At 46.4% G+C, this 23,374-nt stretch overlaps 1 protein-coding gene across 1 annotated transcript in view; it reads left to right on the top strand.

The window, feature by feature from the left end:
* ttn.2 (titin, tandem duplicate 2) overlaps positions 1-23,374 on the top strand; it is a 183,126-nt gene that overhangs the window by 132,257 nt on the left and 27,495 nt on the right. Inside the window, exons 199-212 of the mRNA XM_069532618.1 lie at positions 90-377; positions 464-766; positions 897-1,199; positions 1,312-1,617; positions 1,902-2,189; positions 2,429-2,719; positions 2,922-3,209; positions 3,321-3,908; positions 4,104-4,208; positions 4,305-4,502; positions 4,634-4,930; positions 5,028-5,615; positions 5,761-6,063; positions 6,217-23,310. Of these exons, the coding sequence (XP_069388719.1) occupies positions 90-377; positions 464-766; positions 897-1,199; positions 1,312-1,617; positions 1,902-2,189; positions 2,429-2,719; positions 2,922-3,209; positions 3,321-3,908; positions 4,104-4,208; positions 4,305-4,502; positions 4,634-4,930; positions 5,028-5,615; positions 5,761-6,063; positions 6,217-23,310 (21,240 nt within the window). The remainder of the gene's footprint in view (positions 1-89; positions 378-463; positions 767-896; positions 1,200-1,311; positions 1,618-1,901; positions 2,190-2,428; positions 2,720-2,921; positions 3,210-3,320; positions 3,909-4,103; positions 4,209-4,304; positions 4,503-4,633; positions 4,931-5,027; positions 5,616-5,760; positions 6,064-6,216; positions 23,311-23,374) is intronic.

Below are 23,374 nucleotides of genomic sequence, written 5' to 3' on the forward strand. Positions count from 1 at the left end.
ACAACTCCACACAACACAAAGAAATGTTTGTCTGGCAAATTAGGTTATTGACAAGTATTGATGATTATTTTTCTTCTCGTCCTGGGCAGTTCCTCCTCGTGTGGAGCTGGGTGTCAACATGAAGAACTTGATTGTGGTAAAGGCTGGAGAGAACATCTCCCTGGATGCTGAAGTATTCGGCAAACCGCTGCCCAAAGTGGGCTGGAAGAAAAATGGAGTTCCACTGGTCCTCACTGAGGGAATGAAGATGACCCAGAAGAAACATGTTCACCTGCTGGAGCTCTACTCAGTGACCAGGAAGGAGTCTGGAGACTACAGTATCACCGCAGAGAACATCAATGGCTCCAAGTATGCCACCATAAAGCTCAAGGTTCTCGGTAAGTTTTATTTATTATCACTTCTTTGAAAAATATTGTCTAAACAAGATTAGCTGAGAGGTTCACCTCCCTATGTTTCCCTGCAGACAAACCAGGGCCTCCAGCCTCTGTGAAAATTACTAAAGTGTTTGCTGACCGTGTTAAGATGCGATGGGAGCCCCCAGTTGCAGATGGTGGCTCTGAAATCACTAACTACATCATTGAGAAACGTGAGACCAGCAGGGCCAATTGGGCACTGGTCACCTCCAATATCCACGGACACATCACCGACTGCTCAGTAGAGAAACTCATCGAAGGACATGAGTACCAGTTCAGAGTCAGTGCTGAGAACCAGTATGGTGTGGGAGACCCCAACATGACTGACGCTGTCATGGTCAAGAATCCATACGGTATGTTCACACCATTAAAGATGAAGCCTTTTGTGCTGCACTTCCTATAATGGGCACTGGATATGGAGTAAAAGAAAAATATTTACTGAAATGATTGACAGTCAAACACTAATGGGAATTTTCCCTTCAGATGTTCCTGGTCCCTGCGAGCCACCAGTCATCACTAACATTACCAAAGACTCCATGACAGTCAGCTGGAAGGCTCCAGCTAACGATGGCAAGGCTCCCATCCTGGGCTACATGATGGAGAAACGTGAGGCTACAGAACTGACCTGGGCTAAGGTCAACCGCCGGCCCGTCATCGACAGGACCATCAAGGCTGCTCAGCTGACAGAAGGCTCAGAATACGAGTTCAGAGTCATTGCCATCAACAAGGCCGGTCCTGGCAAACCCAGTGATGCTTCCAATGCTGCACTGGCTGTCGATCCTGTCTGTGAGTATCGGCCCTATGAAACATTTTAGACAGATAATTACAACTTTATCAAATTATCAATGTATTTATATTCCTATAAATAATTAACAAATGTGGGATTATAATTCTACAGATCCTCCCGGTCCACCTGCCTTCCCCAAGGTGGTAGACTCCACCAAGAGCTCCATCAGCCTCAGCTGGACCAAACCTGCATACGACGGTGGCTGTGAGATCATTGGCTACCTGGTGGAGTGCAAGAGAGTGGAGGCTGAGGACTGGACCAAATGCAATGTCCCGAAAAAGCTCCAGGCCACTAAATTCCTGGTGACAGGCCTGATGGACAACACAGAGTACCAGTTCAGAGTTATCGCTGTCAACAAGATTGGCTACAGTGAGCCCAGCGAGGTCCCTGGTAACCACATGGCCAAGGACATCCTCAGTAAGTTCATCAACTGTTTATTATACCACTTTATTTCGAAAAATAATCTCTGAGCATGAGGTCCTGTGAATCAAGTATTTATATGAGAGTCATATGGTGGTAACAGAGCAAACATAGATACCTATCACGTACCTCTCCTCTCCAGTCCCAAGAAAAAAAGAAAACAAACTCCTCACAATCATCAGTAAAAGAGTTTGTGTATTCATTGTAAGATGAACACTTACTTGTAAGCCAGATGCTAGCTAACGTTTTTAATTATAAAAGTTATTTTCTGCTTTCTCTAGTTGCACCTGAAGCTGAGTTGGATGCTGATCTGAGAAAGGCTTTGGTTCTTCGAGCTGGTGTTACCATGAGGCTCTACGTTCCACTGAGAGGGCGTCCGGCTCCAAAGGTGACATGGACTAAAGTTGACGCTAACCTGAAGGATAGACAGGGACTGTTGATCAAGACATCAGACTGGGACACCTTGCTGATGATTGAGGACATTAACAGATACGATGCCGGCAAATACGTCCTGACACTGGAAAACAGCAGTGGCTCCAAGAGTTACACCATTGTGGTCAAAGTCCGTGGTAAGAATTTAAGACATAAGAAACGTAACCAGGAAAGTGAAAAGGAGTAAACATTCCAGTGACTCTGGGTTTGTTTTGTTACAGGTGGAAAGAAAACAAATCTTTTTAACCTTTATGAGAAGTTTTATTGCTTTAGTATCATTCATTGCAGCTAGTCCCTTTAATAATGTTAAGCACTTTCAAATACTGTTGTTGAAACAATGGTTATATTTGTCTAAAATGTTCCTCCTCCTACATAGACTCTCCTGGACCACCTGTGAACCTTATCGTGAAGGAGACCTCCAGAAACCATGCCTTTATCTCCTGGGAGGCCCCAATGATTGATGGCGGTAGCCCGGTGAAGAGCTACATTGTAGAGAAGCGTCTGGCAGAGAGGAAGGCCTGGACCTGTGTGGCCACAGAGTGTCACAAGATCTCGTTCAGAGTCCCCAACCTGGAGGGTGGACAGGCCTACTGCTTCAGAGTGCTGGCAGAAAACATATATGGCATTGGAGAGGGCTGTGAGACCGCTGGCAGCGTGCGAGCTTCAGGTGGCCACAAGTCATGATTTTGTTAATTAGGTTTTTTGACACGGTGCAGTAGATTCCTGTAAACTACAGAAGCACAAAAACACTTCTTCTACAAATAAACAAAGATTGTCCTTAAACTGTACAACTTCATCTACATCAAACACATTTTGTTTTTATCACAAACCCCATGATCCATCTTAACCCAGCTCTCCTTCCTCTTCAGAACAACCTGGTCCGGTGACAGACTTCAAAGCTCAGAAAACCACCAAGGACTCGATCACCCTGGGCTGGAAGAAGCCTATCAGCGATGGTGGAAGCTACATCACGGCTTACATTCTAGAACAGAGTGAAGGCGAGGAAAAGTGGAAGGAGATCATGAAGGGCAAGAAAAACTCACACACTATTAGCGAGCTGACCAAGGGAAAGGAGTACTTGTTTAAAGTCAAAGCACTCAATGTGTCTGGAGAGGGGCCACCCACCGAGCTCACTGTTGTTGCCAAGGACCAGTTTGGTAAGCTATAATACCACGTGTTGTTAATTACAGTCTGTTGTTTTGCTAAAACATAAAAATATACTATATATATAACTATATTCTGAAAATTATAAAACCTTTGGATTTTAGTGCTACCTGACTGCAACCTGAGCAGTCTACTCGACGGCTGCTGTGTGGTGAAGGAAGGAAGCACCATGCGTATTAACATCCCTATTACGGGAGTGCCCTACCCCACTGCCACCTGGAAGAAGGGTGATTTGGGCCTCGGAGACACCGGCCGGATGTGCGTGGAGGCATCTCAGGGCATCACCACTCTGCTGATCAGAGACTGCCATAGAGGAGATGCTGGCACCTACACCATCAATGTCAGGAACAATGCTGGCTCCAAGGAATGCAATTTGCAGTTGAAGGTGGTCGGCAAGCCTGGCATTTGCACCGGACCAATTAAGTTTGACGAGATCACTGCTGATGGTATCACTCTCGAGTGGGCACCACCCAAAGATGATGGCGGTGCAGAAGTGTCTAACTACATTGTGGAAAAGAGAAGGACAACAGACAATAAGTGGGCCACTGTGGCTTCAGCTCTCCAGAAGAATACCATGAGGGTGATCAGGCTCCATGATGGAGTAGAGTACATCTTTAGAGTTTTCGCTGAGAACAAGTATGGGGTTGGAGAGTATCTGAGGTCTGACCCAGTAATTGCACAACATCCATTTGGTGAGTTTCTCACTCTTTTCTAATGATAATTAAATAAATGTTGCATCATGTCGAGAAACAATGACATCTGGTCTAGAATCAATAAACAATATTGAGACAAACTGTGATCAAACACTTTTGTAACTGGGGTTTGTTTTTTTTTCATATCTTTTTTTCTAATCCTTCCACCCCACCCCACCTTTTTTGCTATTTCAGATGTGCCCGATGCACCTGCTCCTCCAGAAATCATGAGCATCCGCCATGAGTCAGCCATCTTGACATGGGCTGATCCAAAGGACACCGGTGGCTCCACAATTACCGGTAATAGGCTGTGATGGATATCATTTTGTAGTCTATCAATGACAAGCAATCATCACAGCTAAGACATCATGGCTAACAAAATTGTGTTTTCTGTAGGATATCATGTGGAGTTTAAGGAGAGGAACAGTCTGATGTGGAAACGGGCCACAAAGACTCCTCTCAGAGTGAAGGAGTGCAGAGTCACTGGGCTGATAGAGGGGCTAGAATATGAGTTCAGAGTGATGGCCATGAACGTGGCCGGCCTGGGAAAGGCAAGCAGGGCCACTGAGGCTGTGGTTGCTCTGGATCCTATTGGTGAGTTTACTCCTTTGTTCCATTTTTTTATATCAACAATAAATACTTGAATGGAAAAATGTCAATACTGTTTTTTTAGGCATGTCTAGTGTTTTGCATTTTTTCAACTTATTTACTCCATGTTCTGTTAGATCCTCCTGGCAAGCCTGAAGTGATTAATGTCACCAGGAGCACAGTTACTTTGATTTGGACTGCTCCCAAATATGACGGTGGCTACAAGTTGACTGGCTACATGGTGGAGAAGCTGGAATCTGGGGGCAAAGCATGGATGAAGGCCAATCATGTCAACATCCAGGGCTGTGCCTTTACCATCAGTGACCTGTCTGAGGGATCTCAGTATCAATTCAGGGTCAGGGCCAGGAACGCTGCTGGTGCAATCAGTGTTCCTTCAGAGTCTACTGATCTTCTTACCTGCAAGGATGAGTATGGTAAGCTGAAAAGTGATTCATATAGTTTGTTAGGTAAAACTAACTTGTGAGTGTCTGTTGACAATTGAAATGCAACTTTCTTACCTCTTCTCTGCAGAACCACCAACCATCACTATTGACCCTGACATGAAGGACGGTGTATCAGTCAGAGCTGGAGATACCATTGTGATCTCAGCCTCCAAGATCGTCGGCAAACCTCCACCCACTGCTGTCTGGTCCAAGGGAGGCCGCGAGTTCAAGACCTCTGACATAGTCACCATTACCAGCACCCCCACTTCCTCTATTCTGTCCATTAAGTACGCAAGCCGGAAGAACACAGGAGAATACACCATCACCGCCAGCAACCCCTTCGGCATTAAGGAAGAACATGTAAAGGTGAAGGTCCTGGACGTGCCTGGACCTCCAGGCCCCATTGAAGCCAGTAACATTTCCGCTGAGAAGTGCACTCTGACCTGGCTTCCTCCAGAGGAGGATGGAGGCTGCAGTATCAAGTCCTATATTGTTGAGAAGAGAGAGACCAGCCGTCTGCAGTGGACCAAGCTTGCTGACAATGTCATGGACTGCAGATGTGTAGCCAACAAACTTATCAAGGGCAATGAGTACGTCTTCAAAGTGTCTGCTATAAACCAGTATGGCACTGGAGACTCAAGCCAGTCTGGTCCAGTCAAAATGGTTGACAGTTTCCGTAAGTTTATATGGCTTATATATAATTACAGTTTGTATACTATCTTAAAATGATAATTGCAAATTACCATATAACCACAGGATAATGAAAATACTAATTTATCATTCAACTGAACAACATGTGCTCGTATTTTGTCTTTACCCAGGCCCACCAGGACCACCCTCAACTCCAGAGATTGACAACGTGACTAGGAATGCTGTCACCATTTCTTGGAAGAGACCAGTCCAGGATGGTGGAAGTGACATCAGAGGATATTGTGTAGAGAGGAAAGAGAGGAGAGGAATGAGATGGGTGAGAGCCTGTAAGCGGACGATCCCTGACCTGCGCTTCAAGGTGCAAGGCCTGAGCGAGGGAGTTGAGTATGAGTTCAGAGTCACTGCTGAGAACAAGGCTGGATTTGGGGAGCCGAGTGAGCCATCATGCCCTGTGATGACCAAGGACATCGTGTGTGAGTAAAACTGATTTTTGCGCTTAAGTCTGAATTTTTATTTTTAGAAAAAGAAATGCACGTGTAAAAAACGTAAAGCAACTTAGTAAAAAAGCTCCCAAATGACTTCTCTATACTCTTGTTTTGTTTTTTGTTTGTTGGTTTGTTTATTAGATCCACCTGGCCCTCCATCCAATCCAAGAATTACAGACACGACAAAAACGACAGCCACCTTTGCCTGGGGCCGACCCCACTACGACGGTGGTCTGGATGTAGATGGTTACATCGTTGAGTACAAAAAGGAGGGCCTTGATGACTGGGAGACAGAGACACAGTTCCCATTGAAAGCTACTGAATATGTTATTGGTAAACTTCAAAAAGGTGGCAAATACCACTTTAGAGTCAGTGCTGTTAACTCTGAGGGAGTTGGTGAGCCTGCAGAGATTGAGAAAGTGACTGAACTTGTGGACCAGGAGTCACTGCCAGATTTTGAGCTGGATGCTGATCTCAGGAGAACTCTAGTGGTCAGGTGTCGTGCTTCCATCCGTATGTTTGTTCCCATCAGGGGGCGTCCTATTCCTGAAGTAACCTGGAGCAAAGATGACACCAACCTGAAAACACGTGCACACATTGACACCACAGAGTCCTACACCCTACTGGTTATTCCTGACTGTACCAGATATGACGCTGGAAAGTACCACCTTTGTCTGGAGAATGTTGCAGGAAAGAAGACAGGCTTTGTTAATGTGAAAGTTCTCGACACACCAGGACCACCGGTCAACCTCAAAGAGAGAGAAATCACTAAAAATAGCATCACTCTCCAGTGGGAAATTCCCATTATTGATGGTGGTTCTAAGATTCATAACTATATTATTGAAAAGAGAGAGGCCACCAAGAAGGCCTACACAGTGATTAGCACCACATGGCAGAAGTGTTCCTTTAAATTTACAGACCTTGAAGAGGGAGCTTACTACTACTTCCGTATCACTGCTGAGAATGACCTGGGTGTGGGTCAGCCTGCAGAAACCCCTGAGCCAATCAGGGTATCCCAAGCCCCCTCTACACCAGAGAACTTGTACGTCACAGATGTAACTGCTGACAGTGCCAGTCTTGCATGGATCAAACCCCTGCATGATGGTGGCAGCTTGATCACTGGATATGTGATTGAGGCCCAGAAGAAGGACACTGACCAGTGGGTCCATGTGGCCACCGTCAAAGCTCTTGACTACACTGTCACAGATCTGATTGAAGGGATGGAGTATACCTTCCGCATCATGGCTGTCAATGCATCAGGTAGGAGCGACCCCCGTGAGAGCAGGCCAGCTATAATCAAGGAGCAGACTTCAGCTCCCTCCTTTGACCTGCGTGGAGTCTACCAGAAGACGGTCATTGCCAAGGCAAGGGACCGTGTCAAGATAGAGATTCCAGTGCTTGGCAAACCCAAGCCTGTTGTTTCTTGGAAAAAGGAAGATGCAGTTCTCAAAGAGACACAAAGAATCAACACTGAACAAACATCAAGATCAACTATCCTCAACATCAATGAGATCAAGAGGACTGATGGGGGCCAGTATTCTATGATTGGTAAGAACATGCTGGGAACAGTGACAGAGACAATCACAGTCCTAGTCCATGACATTCCAGGTCCTCCCACTGGTCCCATTAAGCTGGATGAGATCTCTTGTGATTACGTTCTTATGTCCTGGGAGGCACCAGAGAATGATGGAGGAGTTCCTATTAGCAACTATATTGTTGAGATGCGGGAGACTACGGGTACTTCATGGATGGAGTTGGCAGCTACAGTGATTCGCACCACATTCAAGGCAGCTAGACTCAACACTGGAACCCAATATCAGTTCCGTGTCAAAGCCCAGAACAGATATGGTATTGGACCATGTATTGTCTCTGAACAAGTGGTGGCTGCCTATCCATTTGATGTGCCAAGCCAGCCAGGTATTCCTGTGGTCACATCTTTCAACAAGGATGCTATGACTTTGAGTTGGAATGAGCCATCTTCTGATGGAGGGAGCGCTGTTTTGGGATATCATGTGGACAGAAAAGAGAAAAACAGCATTTTGTGGCAGAGGATCAGCAAAGCTCTTGTTGTTGGAAATATCTTCAAATCAACAGGCCTTGTTGATGGAATCGCATATGAACATCGTGTTACTGCTGAAAACATGGCTGGTCTCAGCAAACCAAGCAAATCCTCTGAGCCTATGTATGCTTTGGACCCAGTTGACCCACCAGGCAGGCCTGTGGCACTGAATATCACCAGACATGAGGTGACAGTGTCATGGACCAAACCAGAGGGAGATGGTGGATTTTCCATCACAGGATACACAGTGGAGAGGAGAGAGATGCCTAATGGACGTTGGCTGAAAGCCAACTTTAACAACATCCAAGAAACCATCTACACAGTCAGTGGTCTGACTGAAGATGCAACTTATGAATTCCGTGTGTTTGCTAGAAACTCAGCTGGTTCTGTCAGTGCTCCATCTCAGTCATCAGAGGCAATCACATGCAGAGATGACATTCAAGAGCCCAGGCTTGATGTTGACGCATCATATAGCAGCAATGTTGTTGTCATGGCAGGAGAGGTATTCAAGCTGGAAGCCAGTGTGATTGGTAGGCCACTCCCATCTCTGGTATGGACAAAGGAAGGAAAGGAGCTTGAAGATACAGGCAAGCTTGAGATAAAGACATCTGACTTCCACACAACTCTTATAAACAAAGAATCATTGAGAAGAGATGGTGGAGCTTTTACTCTGACTGCCAGCAATCCAGGTGGTTTTGCCAAGTTCACATTTAATGTCAAGGTGCTCGACAGACCTGGACCACCAGACTCCCTCACTGTAACTGATGTCACTGCTGAAAAATGTGTCCTTAACTGGCTGCATCCAACACATGATGGTGGTGCAAAGATTGAGTACTTTATCATTCAGAAGCGGGAGACCAGTAGGTTGGCATGGACAAATGTGGCTACAGACCTTCAAGCAAATAGATTCAAGGTCACCAAACTTCTGAAGGGCAATGAGTACATCTTCAGAGTCATGGCTGTTAATAAGTATGGTGTGGGTGAACACCTGGAGTCTGAAGCTGTAATCTGTGCCAATCCCTATGTTGCCAGTGATGCACCACAGCAGCCCGAAGTCACCATCATTACCAAAGACTCAATGGTTGTGTGCTGGGAGCGCCCTGAACATGATGGAGGCAGCAGAATAAACACTTACATAATTGAGAGAAGGGACAAGACTGGTCTGCGCTGGGTGAAGTGCAACAAGAGGACTGTAACTGACTTGCGATTCAAGGTTTCTGGCCTCACACCAGGACATGAGTATGAATTTAGAGTTATTGCAGAGAACAATGCTGGTCTGAGCCAGCCCAGTCCTTCCAGTCCATTCTACAAAGCCATAGACACCATCTTCCAGCCTGGACCTCCAGGGAACCCCAGAGTACTGGACACAACCAAGTCTTCCATCACCCTTGCCTGGAACAAACCTGTCTACGATGGTGGTTCTGAAATCACTGGTTACATTGTGGAGACATGCCCTCCTGAGGAAGATGAGTGGACAATTCACACTCCTAAAAAGGGATGGACAGCCACATCATTCACCATCACCAATTTGAAGGAAAATCAGGAGTATAAAATCAATATCTGTGCCACTAATTGTGAAGGAGTTGGAGAACCTGCTGCTGTTCCTGGAACCCCCAAGGCAGAGGACAGACTGCTTCCTCCAGAAATTGAACTTGGAACAGAGCTACGTAAGGTGGTCAGCATCAGAGCCTGCGGCACACTTAGACTATTTGTCCCTATAAAGGGCAGACCAGCACCTGAAATAAAATGGTCAAGAGAGCACGGAGAATCCCTAGACAAAGCTATCATTGAAATCACCCCATCATTCACCACTCTTCAGGTAGAAAATGTTGACAGGTTTGATGGAGGCAAATACATGCTGACTGTAGAGAATGCCTCAGGAAGCAAGACAGCCTATGTTAATGTCAGGGTGCTAGATACCCCTGGAGCACCTCAGAATCTAATCGTCAAGGAGGTCACTAGAGATTCAGTTTTCATTGTTTGGGATGCACCTCTCATTGATGGGGGCTCCAGAGTCCGCAACTACATTGTAGAGAAGCGTGAGTCAACCAGAAAGGCCTATTCCACTGTCTGTGCAAGCTGCCATAAGTCAAGTTGGAAAATTGGAGACCTGCATGAAGGGAAGATGTACTTCTTTAGAATCCTGGCTGAGAACGAATTTGGCATTGGTCTCCCAGTGGAGACTGTTGAACCAATTAAAGCGTCAGAGAAGCCTCTACCACCAGGTAAAGTGTCTCTTCGTGAAGTTACAGGCACCAGTGTCACACTAACTTGGGAAAAGCCTGACCATGATGGTGGCAGTAGAATCATTGGTTATATTGTTGAGATGCAAGGCAAAGGCACTGAGAAGTGGATCCAGGTTATGGTAGTGAAGACCAATGAGGCCCTTATAAGTGGTCTTACACAGGGAGAGGAGTACATGTTCCGTGTTTCAGCCACCAATGAAAAGGGAGTCAGTGACCCACGACCTCTCAGTTTGCCTGTGGTGGCAAAAGATCTTGTCATTTTACCAACCTTCAAACAGCTTTTTGGCACATTCAGTGTGCTAGCAGGTGATGACTTGAAGATAGATATACCATATGCTGCCTATCCTAAGGCCACAGCAACTTGGCTCAAAGATGGTCTTGTTCTCAAGGAGACAACAAGAGTTAATGCTGAAACCACAGACGAGAACCTTCTTCTGGTCATTAAGGAGGCTTGCAGAGATGATGTGGGAACATACACCATCAAAGTAATCAACAAAGCTGGTGAGGCATCCACAGACATCAGTGTTGTTGTCATGGATAAGCCTGGTCCTCCCACTGGCCCAATTAAGTTGGATGAGGTCACTGCTGACAGTCTGGTTTTGACCTGGAATCCACCAGAATATGATGGTGGTTGCACCATCAATAATTACATTGTTGAGAAGAGGGACACATCTACCACTAACTGGCAAATTGTGTCAGCTACAGTCGCCAGAACCACAATCAAGGCTGCCCGTCTGAAGACTGGGTTTGAGTACCAGTTTAGGATTGCTGCAGAAAATAGATATGGCAAGTCAGTGGCCCTTCTGTCTGAAACTATTGTTGCTCAGTATCCATTTGAAGTTCCTAGCTCACCTCGTTCTGTTGTTGTCCAGTCAGCCACAAAGGAAACCATGGTTGTTGTATGGGATAAACCCAGCAATGATGGCGGAAGCAAAATTCTGGGCTATAACTTAGAGCTCAAAGAGAGAAACAGTATACTGTGGGTGAAACAGAACAAACAAATTATCCCAGAGACTAGATTCAAGGTTGTTGGCCTTGAGGAAGGTATTGAATATGAGTTCAGAGTCTATGCAGAGAACATTGTCGGCCTCAGCAAAGCTAGCAAACTGAGTGAAATGCAAGTGGCAAGAGATCCTTGTGAAAGACCAGGAAAACCTGAGGCTGTTATTGTGACAAGAAACCAAGTGACACTCAGATGGACGAAGCCTGATTATGATGGTGGCATCAAGATCACAGGTTATGTGGTTGAGAAGAAGGAGGCAGCTGGTCGCTGGATGAAGGCCAGTTTCACCAACATCATTAAGACTGAATTTGTTGTCACAGGACTTACTGAAGATCAGATTTATGAGTTTCGAGTCATTGCCAGGAATGCAGCAGGGGTTTTCAGTTTGCCCTCTGATTCAACTGGAGCCATCACTGCCAAGGATGAGGTGGATCCACCAAAGATTGACTTGGAAGCTAAGTACTCCCAGGCTGTGGTGGTTAATGCTGGGGAGACATTCAGGCTGGAAGCTACTGTCAGTGGTAAACCTGTGCCCACAATATACTGGCTAAAGGAGGGTCAGGAAATTACCGAAGCAGCTCGCCTAGAAATCAAGAACACAGATTTTACAGCTTGTATCATTGTTAAAGAAGCCATCCGTGTTGATGGGGGTCCATACACTTTGCTGGTAAAGAATGTTGGAGGAGAGAAATCTGTTAACATTAATGTCAAGGTCCTGGACAGACCAGGTCCTCCTGAGGGCCCTATCACCATCTATGGGGTAACAAATGAGAAATGCTCCATTGCCTGGAAACCTCCTTTGCAAGATGGTGGCAGTGATGTTTCACATTACATTGTTGAGAGGAGGGAAACCAGCAGACTGGTTTGGACTGTTGTTGAACCTAAAGTTCAGACACTGAACTTGAAGATCACAAAGCTTCTTCCTGGAAATGAATACATCTTCAGAGTGATTCCTGTCAACAAATATGGAGTCGGTGAGCCTCTGGAATCTGATGCAATGCTTGCCAGAAATCCATTTGTTTCTTCCAACCCACCAACAGAGGTAGAAGTCACAACAATCACCAAAGACTCCATGGTCGTGACTTGGGAGAGACCAGCTCATGATGGTGGCAGTCCTATTCAGGGATATGTTGTTGAGAAACGGGACAAGGATGGTGTGAGGTGGACTAGGTGCAACAAGCGCACAGTAAGTGAGCTGCGATTCAGAGTGACAGGGCTCCTAGAAAACCACAGCTATGAATTCAGAATTGCTGCTGAGAATGCTGCTGGTGTTGGCACACCTAGTGCACCAACAGTGTATTATAAAGCATTAGATCCTATCTTCAAACCTGGCCCACCCAACAATCCTAAGGTAGTTGACACATCAAGGTCCACCGTTTCCTTGACATGGGGCAAACCCATCTATGATGGCGGATGTGAGATTCAAACTTATATTGTGGAGGCATGCAATGGTGCATCTGATGAGTGGTTTATGTGCACTCCGCCCACTGGAATCACAGATACCAAGTTTACAGTGAAAAAGCTTCTGGAGAAGCATGAGTACCAGTTCAGAGTGTGTGCCATCAACAAAGTTGGTGTTGGTGAGCATGCTGATGTTCCTGGAAAAATTCTCCTAGAGGAGAAGCTTGAGGCTCCCGATCTTGACCTGGATGCTGATATGAGAAAAATGATCAACATTAGGGCAGCAAGCACTCTCAGGCTGTTTGTTCCTGTGAGAGGACGTCCAGCTCCTGAGGTGAAATGGGGTAAAGTTGAGGGGGAGATTAAGGAGACTGCCCAGATAGACAACACAGGCACTTACGCTTCACTTGTCATTGAGAATGTTGACAGATTTGACAGTGGCAAGTACACCCTCACTGCAGAGAATGCCAGTGGAGTGAAGTCAGTCTTCATTAGTGTCAGGGTCCTGGACTCACCTAGTCCACCAACTAACTTCACAGTGAAGGAGATAACAAAAAATTCTGTCAGTCTTACATGGGAGCCTCCACTTCTGGATGGGGGTTCAAAGATTAAACATTATATTGTTGAGAAACGTGAGAGCACCAGGAAAGTTTACTCAACTATCACTACCTGCAATAGGATGTCATGGAAAGTGGAGCCTCTTCCAGAAGGTGGAATCTTCTTCTTCAGAGTCCTGGCTGAGAATGAATATGGTGTTGGTCTCCAGGCCAAAACAATAGAACCAATTAAAATATCTGAGAAGCCTCAGCCACCTGGCAAAGTCAGTGTTGTTGATGTGACACATAGCACTGTAACCCTCGCCTGGGAGAAACCTCAACATGATGGTGGTAGTAGAATCAGTCACTATGAAGTTGAACTCACACCTAAGGATAGTGGCACTTGGTCAGTGTGTACTAGTGTGAAATCGCTGGAGACTGTAGTGACAAACCTACTCAAGGGAGAGGAGTATAATTTCAGAGTTGTAGCTGTAAATGACAAGGGCAAAAGTGACCCCAGACAACTAGCCCAATCAGTTGTTGCAAAGGACCTTGTGATTGAGCCTGCTGTTAGACCCAAGGTGAGCACCTACAGTGTCCAGGTGGGGTATGACCTCAAGATAGAGGTCCCAGTTGCTGGTCATCCAAAGCCAACCATTACGTGGACCAAGGATGGTGCTGCTCTTAAACAGACCACAAGAGTCAATGTTACTGACTCAGCACATCACACCACCCTCACCATAAAGGATGCCACCAAAGAGGATGGGGGCATGTATAGCATTAATGTCTCCAGTACCCTGGGTTCCAAAGATGCCACTATTGAGGTGATCACCCTGGACAAACCAGGCCCACCAACAGGACCTGTCAAGATGGAGGATATAAGTGCCGAGAGTATCACTCTAAGCTGGGAACCTCCTACATACACAGGTGGATGCCCAATCTCAAACTATGTGGTGGAGAAGAGAGACACAACTACAACCAACTGGGTGGTTGTATCTGCCACTGTTGCCAGAACCACATTAAAACTGAGCAATCTGAAGACAGGAGCTGAATATCAGTTCAGAATCTATGCTGAGAATAGATACGGAAAGAGCTATGCAATTGATTCAGAGCCTGTTTTGGCACAGTATCCATTCCAGGAGCCTGGCCCTCCAGGAACACCATTTGTGTCTTCATACACCAAGGACTTTATGGTAGTTGAGTGGCACAAACCCCCCTCTGATGGAGGAAGTGCTATCCTGGGCTATCATCTGGAGAGGAAAGAGAAGAACAGTATCCTCTGGACCAAGATTAACAAAATGCTGATCCAAGACTGCAGATATAAATCTACTCCTCTTGAAGAAGGTATTGAGTATGAGTACAGAGTCTATGCAGAGAATATTGTTGGCATTGGAAAATGCAGCAAAGTCTCTGAGGTTTATGTAGCCCGTGACCCATGTGATCCTCCTGGCCGTCCTGAGGCTGTGATTGTGACCAGGCACTCTGTGAAGCTTAGGTGGACCCCTCCAGTGTATGATGGTGGAAGCTTAGTTACTGGCTATGTCGTGGAGAAACGTGACCTTCCTGAAGGAAAGTGGATGAAGGCTAGCTTTGCAAACATCCTTGAACATGAATTCACAGTTACAGGCCTGACAGAGGACAGTAAATATGACTTCAGAGTATTTGCAAGGAATGCAGCTGGTGCTGTTAGCAAGCCATCTGAGTGCACAGGATCCGTCACAGCCAAGGATGAAATTGACCCACCAAAATGTGAGACAGATCCTATATACAACCAGTCCCTTGTTATCAATGCTGGGGAGACCTTCAGCCTGGAGGCCACTGTGGACGGGAAGCCCATCCCTACAGCCCAGTGGTTCAAGGGGGATGTTGAAGTTGAAAACTCTGCGAGGGCTGATATAAAAAACACAGATTTTAAGGCTTTGCTTGTTGTGAAGGATGCCATCAGAGTGGATGGTGGCCAGTACACTCTGGTTCTTACTAATGTGGCTGGAACAAAGACCGTCCCATTCAGTGTGAAGGTACTGGACAGACCAGGCCCCTCAGAAGGACCCCTTACTGTCAGCAATGTCACTGAGGAGAAGTGTTCACTGTCATGGCTGCCACCCAGGCACGATGGAGGAGCTAGCATATCTCACTACGTCATTCAAAAGAGAGAAACCAGCCGCCTGGCATGGACTGTGGTCTCCAGTGACTGTGGAGCTACCATGTTAAAGGTTACAAAACTGTTGAAGGGCAATGAATACATCTTCAGAGTCTTGGCTGTCAACAAATATGGCATGGGTGAGCCTCTTGAGTCAGTACCGGTTATCATGAGAAATCCATTTGTTCCTCCTGGTGCACCTCAGGAACTTGAGATCACTAACATTCTAAGGGACTCCATGACTGTCTGTTGGAACCGCCCTGAGACCACAGGAGGCAGTGAGATTGCTGGTTATATCATTGAGAAGAGAGACAGAGCTGGAGTGAGATGGACCAAGTGCAACAAACGTCGGGTGACAGACTTGCGTTTCAGAGTAACAGGATTAACTGAGGACCATGAATATGAATTCAAGGTGTCTGCTGAGAATGCAGCTGGAGTGGGTCAGTCAAGCCCACCTACACCCTACCTCAAAGCCTGTGACCCCACCTTTGAACCAGGCTGTCCATCCAATGCTCATGTGCTCGACACAACTAAAAACTCCATCAGTCTCGCCTGGCATAGGCCCATCTATGATGGTGGTTGTGATATTCAAGGATATGTTGTGGAAATTAGCAAAGCCGAGGAGGAGGAATGGACCATATGCACCCCACCATCTGGAGTAAACGCTACCAAGTTTACTATCACCAAGTTGGTAGAGCACCAGGAATACAAGGTGCGCATCTGTGCCATTAATAAGTTGGGTGTTGGTGAGCCCACTGAGATCCAAGGAGTTATAAAACCTTTGGATAAGATTGATCCTCCAGAGATGATTCTGGATTCAGAACTCAGGAAGGGAATAGTTGTCCGGGCAGGTGGCTCAATGAGAATTTGCATTCCATTTAAGGGCCGTCCTACTCCTGAGATCAGCTGGGCCAAGGAGGATGGTCAACTGCCCAGTAAAGTTCAAATAGAGACTGGGGAAGATTACACTCAGCTCTCCATTGAGATCTGTGACAGATATGATGCTGGAAAATACATCCTCAACATGGAAAATACTGCTGGCACCAAATCAGCCTTTGTATCTGTTAAGGTCCTGGACACTCCAGGGTCCCCTCTGAATTTAACTGTAAAAGACATCAAAAGAGAAAGTGTCACTCTGACATGGGAGCCTCCTCTTATTGATGGTGGTGCACGAATAAAGAATTACCTGGTGGAAAAGCGAGAGTCCACCAGGAACGTTTATTCTAATGTGGACAACAAGTGTACAAAGACAAGCTACCGTATCACTGGCCTCACTGAAGGAACGATCTATTATTTCAGAGTCCTAGCTGAGAACGAGTTTGGCATGGGAAAGCCAGCTGAGACAGAGGATGCTGTTAAAACATCTGAGCCTCCTCTGTCTGTGGGTAAGGTGACTTTGACTGAAGTGACCAAAACATCTGCCTCACTCTCTTGGGAGAAGCCAGACCACGATGGAGGCAGCAGGATAATGGGCTACTATATTGAAATGCAGCCTGTGGGCTCAGAGGAATGGGTGGTGGCCGCTACAACTAAAACTTGTGAGGGCACTGTCACGGGCCTTAGTGCAGGACACCAGTACCTGTTTAGAGTGACAGCATTCAATGAGAAGGGCAAGAGTGACCCCAGGTCTCTTGCTGCACCAGTCACTGCTAAGGATGTAACAATCGAGCCCAGATTCAAGATGGCCTTCAACACTTACAGTTTACAGCTGGGCGAAGATCTGAAGATTGAGATTCCAGTAATAGGACGTCCTGTTCCCAAGGTTGAGTGGAAAAAGGATGGACAAGCTCTTAAGGAGACAACCAGATTAAATGTGTCTGGCACACCATCATCTACCAAGCTGTGCATCAAGGATGCAAGTAAAGAAGACTCTGGTAAATACAGTATCACTGCCACCAGCAGTGCTGGATCAATTACAGAGGAGATTACTGTTATTATTCTTGATAAGCCTGGCCCACCCACAGGTCCTGTGAAGATTGAGGAGGTGAGCTCTAATTATGTCACTCTCTCCTGGGAGCCACCAGGGTATACTGGAGGCTGTCAGATCAACAACTACATTGTGGAGAAGAGAGACACTACTACAACAGCATGGCAGATTGTGTCTGCTACTATTGCCAGAACAACCATCAAAGTCACCAACTTAAAGACTGGAGTTGAGTATCAATTCAGAGTGTCTGCTGAGAATAGATATGGAAAGAGTTCTGCTATTTTCTCTCCTGCTGTTATTGCCCAGTATCCATTCAGTCAGCCTGCCGCCCCAGGAACACCAGTTATTTCTGCTGCAACCAAGGATAACATGGTGGTTGAGTGGAAACATCCCACCAACAATGGAGGCAGTCCCATCTTGGGCTATCACCTTGAAAGAAAGGAGAAGAACAGCCTCTTGTGGACTAAACTCAACAAGCTTCTAATCCCAGATACACATTTCAAGACTATAGAACTGGAAGAAGGTATTGAGTATGAATTCAGAGTCTATGCTGAGAACATTGCAGGGGTCAGCCCAGCTAGCAAGGTCTCTGAGAGCACAGTTGCCAGGGACCCCTGTGACCCACCAGGCACTCCGGAGGCTATTGATATCACCAGAAACCATGTCACACTCCAGTGGACCAGGCCTCAGTATGATGGAGGAAGTGCTATCACTGGCTATGTAATTGAGAGGAGGAAGCACCCTGATACCCGCTGGATGAAGGCCAGCTTCACCAACATTCTTGATACCCGGTTCACACTCACTGGCCTCACTGAGGATTGTGTTTATGAATTCAGAGTCGTTGCCAGGAATTCTGCTGGCATTTCCAGCCGTCCCTCTCAGACCACAGGAGAAATTACTGCTAAAGATGAAATTGAAGCTCCAGGAGCCACCATGGATTCTAAATTCAAAGATCTAACTGTTGTTCATGCTGGTGAAACATTCATCATTGATGCTGACTACACAGGTAAGCCTCTGCCTGAGGTTGTTTGGTTAAAGGATGGAAAGGAGATTGACAAAGCCACTCCACGAATGGAGGTAAAGACCATGCTTACGCGTACCATCCTGACAGTCAAGGATTGCATTAGAGTTGATGGCGGCCATTTTGTCCTCAAACTTGTCAATGTGGGAGGAATTAAGATGATCCCAGTTAATGTTAAAATTCTGGATAGACCTGGTCCTCCAGATGGCCCACTAGAAGTCAAAGGAGTCACAGCTGAGAAATGTTATCTTCACTGGAACCATCCTTCACATGATGGTGGAGCCAGCATCTCTCACTACATCATTGAGAAGAGAGAGACCAGTCGTTTGTCATGGACCGTGGTTGAGCCCAAGATTCAGGCCATCAGCTACAAAATCACTAAACTGTTGCCTGGCAATGAGTACATCTTCAGAGTCACTGCTGTGAATAAATATGGTATTGGTGAGCCTTTGGAATCTGAGCCTGTTATTGCCCGTAACCCCTTCACCACTTCCAGTGCCCCCTCCACCCCAGAGGCCAGTGCTATCACTCGGGATTCTATAGTACTTACCTGGGAAAGGCCAGAGGATAACGGAGGAGCTGAGATTGAAGGATATGTCCTTGAAAAACGTGATAAGGATGGCATCAGATGGACTAAATGCAACAAGAAGAGACTGAATGACCTGAGATTCAGATGTACTGGCCTCACGGAGGGTCACTCCTATGAATTCAGGGTCTCAGCTGAAAATGCTGCTGGTGTTGGAAAACCTAGTGCACCTTCACTATATATCAAGGCCTGTGATGCCACTTATCCACCAGGACCTCCAAATAACCCTAAAGTCACAGACCATTCAAGCACCACCGTCTCCCTGACCTGGTCCAGGCCTATCTATGATGGTGGAGCACAGATCACTGGATACATTGTTGAAATGAAGGAGGCAGCAGATGATGAATGGGTCAGTTGCACACCACACACTGGTGTACAAGTTACTCACTACACTGTAAAGACATTGAAGGAGAATGCAGAATACAATTTCAGAATCTGTGCTGTTAACTGTGAGGGAGTAGGAGAGCATGTTGACCTACCTGGGTCTGTGGTTGCTGCAGAGAAGCTGGAAGCTCCTGAAATTGAACTAGATGCTGACCTAAGGAAGATGGTCAATGTTCGTGCCACTGCTGCCCTCCGTCTGTTTGTGCCAATCAGGGGAAAGCCTGAGCCTGAGGTCAGATGGTCAAAGGCTGATGGTACTCTGAATGAACGTGCCCAGATTGAAGTCACAAGCTCTTACACAATGCTGCTGATTGATAATGTTGACAGATTTGACACTGGCAAATATGTACTCACACTTGAGAACCTCAGTGGCTCTAAATCAGCCTTCATCAATGTTCGAGTTCTGGACTCCCCCAGCACACCTACTAACCTGGAGGTCAAGGATGTAAAGAGAAATTCTGTCTCTCTCTCCTGGGAGCCTCCTCTAATTGATGGTGGGGCTAAGATTTCACATTATATTGTGGAGAAGAGAGAGCAGAAGAGAATGGCTTTCACCAGTGTTTCCACAAACTGTGTGAGGAACTCATACATCATTTCTGACCTACAGGAGGGCGGCCGATATTATTTCCGTGTATTAGCTGTTAATGAACTTGGAGTAGGTCTGCCTGCTTCCACAGATGTAGTCAAGGTGTCTGAGGCTCCTTTGCCTCCTGGTAAGATTATCTTGGTTGACGTTACTCGCCATACTGTCAACCTTTCATGGGAGAAACCGGATCATGATGGAGGCAGCAAGATTACAAAGTATATTGTGGAGATGCAGCCCAAGGGAGATGACAAATGGACTGTGTGCAGTGAAGTCAAAGCACTGGAAGCTACTATTGATGGACTTACAACTGGAGAGGAATACTCCTTCAGGGTGATTGCTGTGAATGATAAGGGCCAGAGTGATGCCAAACCTCTGGCTGCCCCTGTGGTGATAAAGGACATCACAGTAGAGCCCACCATCAACCTTGTGTTCAGCACATACAGTGTTAAAGCAGGAGATGATCTGAAGATTGATGTTCCTTTCAAAGGCAGACCACAGCCAGAAGTGTCCTGGAAGAAGGACGGCCAGGTGCTTAAGCAGACAACCAGGGTCAATGTTCTTACCTCTAGGACCTCCTCCAAGATTTTCATCAAGGATGCAACCAAAGACGATGTAGGAAAGTATGAGATTACTCTGACTAACTCTATTGGTACTAAGACAGCTGATATCTCTGTTATAATCCTGGACAAACCTGGTCCACCAAGCAACATTAAGATGGACGAGGTGAGTGCTGACTTCATCTGTCTGTCTTGGGATCCTCCAACCTATGACGGTGGATGCCAGATTAACAATTATGTAGTGGAAAAGAGAGATACTACGACAACCACATGGCAGATCGTCTCAGCCACTGTAGCCAGGACATCAATTAAGGTGTCTCGGCTTACTCAGGGAATAGAGTACCAGTTCCGTATTGCAGCTGAGAATCGTTATGGCAAGAGTCATGCCATTGACTCAGCTCCTGTTGTTGCTCAGTATCCTTTTGAGCCTCCTGGTCCGCCAACCAACCTCCATGTTTCCAATGCCACCAAGAGTGGCATGCTTGTGATATGGGGCAGACCTGCCAGTGATGGGGGAAGCCCTGTTATTGGCTATCACATTGAATGCAAAGACCAAAGTAGCATTCTATGGACAAAGGTCAACAGAGGACTACTAGCTGAGAACCAGTTTAAGATGACGGGCATTGAAGAAGGTCTTCTGTATCAGTTTAGAGTGTATGCTGAGAATATTGCTGGCATTGGTGCATGCTCTAAGACCAGTGACGCTGTGGCAGCCAGAGATCCATGCGAACCTCCACATAACCTTAAAGTCACCAACATTACCAGGAGCTCAGTTTCTCTCTTCTGGGAGCGGCCAGAGTATGAATTTGGATCAAAGATTACCGGCTACATTATTGAGCGTAAAGAACTTCCCAATGGTCGCTGGCTGAAATGCAACTTCAATAATCTGCAGGAAACCTACTTTGATGTCACAGGCCTCACAGAAGATGTTCAATATGACTTCCATGTTATTGCTAAGAATTCTGCAGAGCAGCTTAGTGCTCCTTCAGAGAGTACCGGCCCTGTTACAGTAAAGGATGATGTGGACCCTCCCACTATCATCCTGGAAGACAAGCTCAGACAGTTGGTTGTCATTAAAGCTGGGGATATCATTAGAATTGATGCTGAAATCACAGGCCGTCCACTCCCTGTTGTCTCATGGTCTAAGGATGGAAAAGAGATTTCAGCCAAAGCAAGGTGTGAAATTACTTCCACAAATTTCACAACCACCCTGATCGTCAGAGATGCTATCAGGAGGGACTCTGGCCAGTATGTCCTGTCCCTGCACAATGTGGCAGGAACCAGGTCTGTTGCTATCAATTGTAAAGTTTTGGATAGACCTGGGCCCTCTTCAGGACCTTTGGCAGTGTCTGGGGTCACAGCAGAGAAATGCACAATAACATGGGGACCCCCTCAGGAGAACGGTGGTGCTGAAGTTATGCACTATATTGTGGAGAAACGTGAGACAAGTCGCCTGGCCTGGACTCTTGTCTATGGAGACATGAAGGCAACTACCTGTAAAGTGACCAAATTACTCAAAGGAAATGAGTACATCTTCAGAGTGAGGGGAATCAACAAATATGGGGATGGTGAAGCCCTGGAGAGTGAGCCAGTTAAGGCTTTGGATCCATTTACTGTTCCTTCAGCTCCCACAAATGTCCAGGTCACTGCTGTTACTAGTGAGGCAATGACCATCTGTTGGGAAAGACCCATTTCTGATGGAGGCAGCAGTATCTCTGGCTATGTCATTGAAAAGCGAGAGAAGACTGGTCTTCGCTGGTGCCGTGTTAACAAGAAACCTGTTTATGACCTTAGAGTCAAAGCCTCACACCTTCGTGAGGGATGTGAGTATGAGTACAGAGTGTTTGCAGAGAATGCTGCTGGCCTCAGTGCTTCTAGCACCCCTTGCCTGCTCACCAAGGCCGAAGACCCACAGTTCCTGCCTTCCCCTCCTGCTAAGCCTACGATCATTGACTCTACAAAGACCACTGCCACCCTGTCATGGAAAAAGCCACTATTTGATGGTGGAGCCGTTGTGACTGGTTACAGAGTAGAATACAGGAAGACATTTGATGATGAATGGTTTGTTGGAGTCCACAACACCAAGAACACAGAGTTTACTGTGGTGGGATTGACACCTGGGGCTGAATATGTGTTTGTTGTCAAGTCCATTAACAAGATTGGGATCAGTGAGCCCAGCCCTGAGTCAGACAAACAGGTTGCCAAAGAAAGAGAGGAGGAGCCTGTTTTTGACATCAGTAATGAGATGAGGAAGACTCTTGTTGTGAAGGATGGTAGCTCATTCACCATGACAGTGCCCTTCAGAGGCAAACCCATCCCCAGTGTTACATGGGCCAAACCTGATGTCGACCTCAGAGTCCGTGCTGTCATTGACACCACAGAGACCTTCACATCCATCACCTTAGAGAAAGCAACTCGCAACGACTCTGGCAAATACACAGTCACCTTGTCTAGCGTAGCTGGAACCTCCTCTTTGACGCTCAATGTCAGAGTACTGGACTCTCCTGGACCCCCTGCCTGTGTAGAAGTCAAGGACGTGACTAAGACCTCTGCTACTGTAACATGGGACACTCCTGAAAATGAGGGAGGAGGACCTGTCAAAAACTACCTTATTGATTTCCGTGAGGCCAGCAAGAAAGGCTGGACGAGATTGACTGACACATGTCACAGACTGACATACAGGGTGACCGACCTGCAAGAGGGAGCAGTTTATTACTTCAGAGTGACAGGCCAGAATGAATACGGTGTTGGTGTTCCTGCTGAGTCCAAAGAAGGAACCAAGATCACAGGTATTGAATTTACTGTTGGTAAAATTATAGTCTTATTTAGGGTCTTATACCCAACTGTATTTTA

Source organism: Paralichthys olivaceus, chromosome 10 (genome assembly GCF_024713975.1).
Source record: "Paralichthys olivaceus isolate ysfri-2021 chromosome 10, ASM2471397v2, whole genome shotgun sequence".
In the NCBI taxonomy this organism is placed as follows: domain Eukaryota; kingdom Metazoa; phylum Chordata; class Actinopteri; order Pleuronectiformes; family Paralichthyidae; genus Paralichthys; species Paralichthys olivaceus.